Below are 6921 nucleotides of genomic sequence, written 5' to 3'. Positions count from 1 at the left end.
ATTAAATTATATTAAATATTATTGTAATAATTATATTTTATAACATTTGAATTTAAATTTAAATTTATATTAATATAATTAATAAATATCTATTCTTAATTAGTTTTAAAAGTAAATTAGGCTAAATATTTAGAATGTTGGGTTAAATATTTAGAATATTTTGTTAAAGTTAACAAAAAAAACAAACCCTTATCTACACACTTCTTTTTATAGAGAAGAGATACACACTAATCAATTATAAAAATCTGAGTTAGATCACCTCAAAAATTGCATCGTAAATGTTACAGATAGTTTAGGAATAAATTCTATCACATCTATTTTCAACCATTAGGGTACAATAGCTTATTACCTTGGTTGTTAAAAAATTCACATGAAAAGCGCTCTATTATGAGTATGAATTATTTGTCGTTAACGAAAGAAAATCCGAGTGGTAGGAAAAGAAATTCTAATATCGAGTGATGATGCTAGTAATCATAGATTAATAATCCAATCTATCACCAATTGAAACCGCAAATATTCAAAAGAAAGTTTCTAAAGCTTTAAGATAAGATATTAAAGAAAAGCAAGTATCCTTTTGACTAGTATTTTTTGCTTCCAAATGGGACACGGTTTGCCTAAAAAGACATCTTTTGCAAGTTAATTACAAAAAATAAAACACGTCGCCAATGATGCTTTACTATCCACGGGCATCTCTTTTTCTTTCTCTTTTGCTTTAAGAGCTTTCCATAATGAAGCTTAACAAAAGAAACAAGCAAAACAAAGGAGTATAGTATAATTTCCCCTCTTACCAAAAAAAAAAAAAAAGCACATTTTTGGGGCCCTTCCTCACGGCTTTACCCTTCACTTTTGATCTCCACAAGCATGGCTATACACACATCACAATAATCTTAACTACTGAAACCCGAAATTTTAGTTACCTAATGACCTTGCTAAGTACTCTCTCCTACAGCTATCCAAATGTCATTTACTGTTTTTTATAAGAAAAAAGTTAGATACCAACATTTTTTTTTTTAAAAAAGAATGGAGGGTTTCGATTGCTAAAATATGAATAAGTGAAACTCTTTTGTATACATAAACATATAAGTTACAGAAAATTTACACTCATAAATTACACACAACACTGCAACAAGTAGAAGTTGAATAAACAAAGTGCATGAATATATTTTAGAGCCAGTAGGGCATGACTACGAGAGAAATGAGACCTTTCTCAGCTTATAAATTAAGGAAAAACTTACCATAAAACTCAGGAATGAACAACAATGTCAACATTTTCCTGTTCGTTTGGAATTCCCTGGTTTATCTCATCGAGTTGTGGAGAATTATCACTGAAATTGCAAGCAGTGTTACTGTTGCCATTATCGATGTAGCTCTTGTCCTTTATGTTCATGGAACTAGCAGTAGTAGTTTCTTTGTAACTACCAGTACTATGGCGATTTCCATGACCATAGGTCCGTTTCACTTTATTCACTGTATCACTGCAGCTCTTCCTTCGGCCAAGCTTTGGTGATTTTGCACGTGTTGGGGGAAGCTAACATGAAGGCAAATCAAGATATTTAGACTTCAGTGGATCGATATTACTAGTGAACATAATTTTTCCTAAATGTATCAGCTGTTCTATTGGTTTCAAAATCTAAAAATGCTGTTATAAACAACATAAGAACAAGTAAAATATTGGCAAGACCTTTTTAAGTTCAGTCCTGGGTGGAGGACCCTCATGGTAGAAGCTAGGCATTGGATTTGCCTTAAATGTTAAACTCTTCCTCAGTTGTTTAATGGCTGCCTCACTCTCTTCCTACAATTCCAAAATTGAGATATTAAATTGATGTAACTCCACCAAAGCAACAATTAAAATCCATAAGAAATGCAGGAGAACCATTAAAAGATTAAATATTCTACATAAACAATCATTTATGTGTTAATAAGCTACACTCTGGCTATAAGATACTAAGAAACTATCAAACCTTGGTCCTTGCTTCACTTTGAGTTTTCTCAGCCTCTAATGCTTGGTGCTTCTCCTCCAATTTAGTATAAAACTAATAAGATCATATCAAAGAAAAATCAATATTCATTCATTCCCCCTGAGCTTTAGAAAATTAAACTTTAGATAATAAAAATTGACAAAAAATTACCTCCCTCCTTTTCTCTGCGCGTTTGGAACATCTAAATATTGGAGCCGATGCTACAGTTGTCCTGGATTTTCGTGCAGAGGCTTCTGTTCTACTCATAGTCAAGGATAACCTTACCTTATTCTAAGGAAAAGAGACAATTAAGAAAATGAAGAGCAGAAAGCTGATGTTAGACTGCAAAATGTTTAAGGATACGAGGAAACAACAGAGCAAGAATCTTCCTCATCAGGACGCTTCTTGTTATCAGGTTGCAATGGTTTTCTTGGTACTGAAGATGATACTGGCTGCATAATAATTGACACAAAGATGTCACAAGAACTTTCAAATTTTTGTGGTGGATAGTCCATATAATCATGTCAAAGAAAATTTGGTTAAAGATACCTTACCTGCCTTAAGATAAGAAAATCTCATGAAGCAAAGATTATTATTACAAAGGGCTTTCATCCCCAGATTACTAATATTATTTTGGTGAGATGTTCAACCACAAGTTTATAAAACAACTTAAATGAAAGAGCACTGCAGCCCTGATTAAAAGCTGTCACAGCCGTGTCCAGTATAATTGAGTGGCAGAATTATTTCAAAACAAAATCATAAAAAAAATTCATATCACAAGTATGAAGCATAGGCTTAGTTATTGTTTTTACCTGATTCTTATTTACAGTATTAAGATGTAGATTATTTGTGTTTGAAGATTTATTCACCCCATTGCCAGCATCAAGTACAGCACCAGCAGGACGAGGTCCGCTTGAAGCACGTTTTTCAGTTGCCAGGGCAAATGGTTGAGGAATAGTGAGTTTTGTTTTAACAGTTCCAGCAACAGGTTTTGATGCACAATTAACAGATAATCTTGATTTAGTTTGATCTTTTGTTTTCTCACTGTCCAGATGAGCTTTCTCCACAGGTTGGCCATTTCCTAGATCAGAGCTTACTACATTTGGTTCCTCATTAGAGCTTTCATTGTCACACAATTGAGATTTGTTTTCATTAGTACACTCCTTCACTTCATAATCCTTCACTTCAGTTTTCTCTTCCAAATTCTTGAGTTCATGATCCCCATTTATGTCCACACGTGACTCTGTGATAGCATTATCAGCGGGAATTGATTCATGATCTGAATCCGGGGAAGCATCCTTTGGATAAATGATGACACATTCTGATTCCTTGTCCATGCAAATATCTGTAACTTCCATCCCCATCACACTGCAATACAGAAGAAACCTTAGTATGGCTTCCATATAGTGTTAACTCATATATCTGGGAAGATAGATAATGACTATAGTCTATACTTTAGCAACATATGGCATGCATGAATTTTTATTAAATTTTGTTAGAAGTGCAGATTCCTAACTCAATCATGCAAGCAGCAAAAAACTGCAACTCAAATTAATGAAACTCCAAAAGTGTGAGAATAACGCAGCAATATTATGATAAGCATCCATTGAATCTAATCTTTTAATATATGAAATGTCACCTAAGGAGGATAGAATTTTCCTATCGGGCTACACATACACTGATGGCAACAATGAAATAATTCCACACACAATTAAATAAAAAATGACTGCAGTACAAACTTGGTATGGAAAAGGTATGGCGTTGTGATTGATACTAATATTCTTATTATAAGCAAAGCAAACAAGCAAAGGCAAAAGTTGATACAAATCATCTCATCATCTATATTGTTAAAAATTAAAACAAAAGCACCACCAAACAAATTCTAGTAAAAAAACTATCCACAAGATATAGAAGTGAATAATGTTATTGTTATGTGAAATTTAAGTTTAATATTGTCAAGAGATTTGAACTGGTACAGAGAGGAAAATAAGGAACAAAAACTAGGTGCACCATAAACCACATATTTCTAGTAATATAGGACTCTGGATTTGTTGTCTAAATTACAAAATATGACAAAAAGCAATATGGGTACAAAGGGTAGAAATGAATACCCCAATAGAAACTGTAATTGTAATACACATGTTACGATGGAAACTCAAAAAGGCAGATGTAAAAACCCTTGTTTCTATAACGGTGTGTGCTATATCCTCTTCCCACAATCCCCTTCTTTTTCCAAAAAATAAAAAAATTGGAAATTCTTGTCTCAAGAACAATACTAGTTATAAAAATGAAGTCCCTTATCTACAACCATTTCTTCCTATTGAAACATCAAATAACTTTATAATGAGACCCATTAAAAATATAAACCAAATTGATTTTGAACCATGCAGATGTAAAAAATCATCATTTGATTATCCATTTCACTCTGTACATATGTTACTTGTACAAGACCACACTCCCACACACTCAAGAAACCATTCACTTTTTACATATGTTACTTACTTGTTCAAGAAATTACACACCGCCATGCACCATGTGACAAATTTATCTAAAATGATTATGTAGTACTCAACCAGCAAAAAGATAACAATGTTTGAGCAAACTATATAGTAGATTAAAAATAAATTGGTGAAAAGGAACCATTTTTAATTTACTTAAGCAAAAACCACAACAGCCAATGAACACCAAACGAAGCACTCTAATGATATAGCTATTTACAGGTAATAAAATAAAAGCTATGATGTGCATAACACCAATAGTTATTTAAAGGTAATCCATAACACCAAAAATGAAAATAAGAACAAGAAACAATGATATCATAACAAAACCAAGATCTAATGATAAAAGGAGAAGCTTGAAGCAAAAGGGTATATCCTATGATATATTAGAACAAAAAAATCAAAAAGCTTTTCTGGCCCTTCTAGACCAGTGGCAATGGCATAGACATGTTTTCCAATATACATTTTTATATATAGCTGAAACAATAAGAAAAAGATTTCTCAAAATCACAAGTCTCGTTTGGTCTAACTCCTTTCTTTTCTTACTTTCACTCTTAAATTAATAGAATAAACAACCATATAAAAAGCTGTGGACTCACTCATAAACAAGTCTAAAAAAGGCGAAGCCTTCCTGGGTACATTTTCTCAGAAACCAAACAAAGACACCTTCTTCATTTGAAACATAAACAAAAATTCCAAAACGGAATCACATTGACATGAAAAGAGTCCAGAAACAGCGGATCAAAAACCATCAATGAGAAGAGAGATGAAAGAGGATAGAGTGGCAAATGTGGTAAATAACTTACGATTTCAGTCCGATCTGTGAAAGATTTGAATGCTTTTCTCTGCGAAGGGAGAGAGAGAGAGAGAGATTTGAATGGGGTTTTGGCTTAGCAAGCTGTGTTGTTTTTATTTTTCGGTTTTTGTTTTTGGGTGTTTCTGTTGCTCGTTTTTATACATACTGAGTGCCTCGTCTGCATGAACGCCGTTTCTTAACGGCATAATTGACCCTTTTTATTTGTTATTTTCTTTTGGGATGGAATTTTTTTTTTTTTTTTTATATTTTTGTGTAAGAAATAAATAAAGACATAAATTGCTGCAAAAATAAATAAAGACATAATTGCAGCTTAGATATTAAATTTTTATAAATGGTTGTATTTAATGTAACAAACAAAATTGATGGAGAAAACACTTTCCGTTACCACATTTTTTTTATTTAAAATTAAATAAAAAAACTATAAATAAAATTTCAAAAATTAAAATTTAATTTGCTGAAGAAAACTAGAAAAAGAATTAAAGAGCACCACAGCAACGTACCAGAATGAAACTGTGTCGCTGATTGATTAACCATCCATTAAAATAGTATGTATCACCTTAAAAAAAATATATGAATAATTTATTAATATAAATTTTAAGAATAAAAATATGTATGTCCAATATATATATATTATATATACTTTTCTATACAGTCTATTTTCATTATTTTGAAAAATTATAACTAATTTTTTTTTATAACAATATACATAATAGTTATAGTAGGTATTCTAATAATTTTCAAAAAATTTCAATAAATTACAGCGTCGAAAATTGTTCAAATACTTTATTTTTCACGCGTATAAAAAAAATCAGGCACTCGTATAATATATCATTTGAACTCTCATTTCAGTACTGTAAATTATTCAAAAAATTTTAAAAATTGGCAGAATATCTGTTATAACTATAATGTATGTCACCATAAAAAAAATTTGGGTTCTAATTTCTCTCTAAATATAGAAAATAAAAAATGTCACTTCGGTAAAAATAAAAATGATGCCTCTAGTTAAAAGTTTCTCCATATTTATATATAAATACAAAGAGGGTGAATTTTGTCATGTTGACCAACTAGTCTTGAAATATATATATAAATATATACATTTTTTTTTTATAGGGCTTCACTTTAAGCTTTATCGGTAAGGCTATTAGTGTTTCTCGACCCGTGAATAGTTTTCGGCGCGACTGTTTTTCATGATCGTGTATATTGTAGCTATTTAGAGCATCCTGCAAATTTTCAAAAAATTCCGAATAGTTTACAGTACCGAAAACTAGATTCAAACATATTGTTTTCCATGCGCATAAAAAAAATTAGTCACGCGTATAACAATATGGTTGAACCTAGTTTTCGGTACTGTAAACTATTCGGAATTTTCTGAAAATTTGCAGGATGCTCTAAATAGCTACAATATACACGGTCATAAAAAAAAATCACACCAAAAATTATTCACGGGTTGTAAACACTGAGAGCCCTACCAATAGAGTTTGAAGTGAAACCCCTCTAGATTTCCCTCTATATAGGTATTAACAATTAATAGATGATATTAAATTGAAAAGTATGTTGTTAATCAACGACTATATTTGATGTACGAACGAGATTAATCCTCTAACTAAAAATCTATATTAGATAATGAAACACTCAAATAAATATTACA

General features: G+C 31.3%; 1 protein-coding gene across 2 annotated transcripts; it reads right to left on the bottom strand.

Moving 5' to 3' along the window:
- Nucleotides 1–1049: 1049 nt before the first annotated feature.
- Nucleotides 1050–5417, bottom strand: LOC133819042 (protein WVD2-like 3). 2 transcript variants are annotated; one of them, XM_062252185.1, is made up of 7 exons: nt 5263–5417; nt 2771–3326; nt 2322–2410; nt 2130–2217; nt 1962–2033; nt 1682–1792; nt 1050–1528 (listed from the first exon to the last, which is right to left on the bottom strand). In XM_062252185.1, exons 2-7 carry the CDS (start codon nt 3320–3322, stop codon nt 1244–1246), a joined length of 1197 nt encoding a protein of 398 aa, XP_062108169.1. In that variant the 5' UTR covers nt 3323–3326; nt 5263–5417; the 3' UTR covers nt 1050–1243. The 2 variants fall into 2 exon arrangements, with proteins under 2 accessions (XP_062108169.1, XP_062108170.1); XM_062252186.1 differs by lacking the exon at nt 5263–5417 and adding an exon at nt 5056–5178.
- Nucleotides 5418–6921: the final 1504 nt, after the last annotated feature.

This window comes from Humulus lupulus, chromosome 2 (assembly GCF_963169125.1).
Source record: "Humulus lupulus chromosome 2, drHumLupu1.1, whole genome shotgun sequence".
Taxonomy (NCBI): domain Eukaryota; kingdom Viridiplantae; phylum Streptophyta; class Magnoliopsida; order Rosales; family Cannabaceae; genus Humulus; species Humulus lupulus.
The sequence above is the reverse complement of the archived record's forward strand: the minus strand, read 5'-3'. Positions and strand labels throughout refer to the sequence as shown.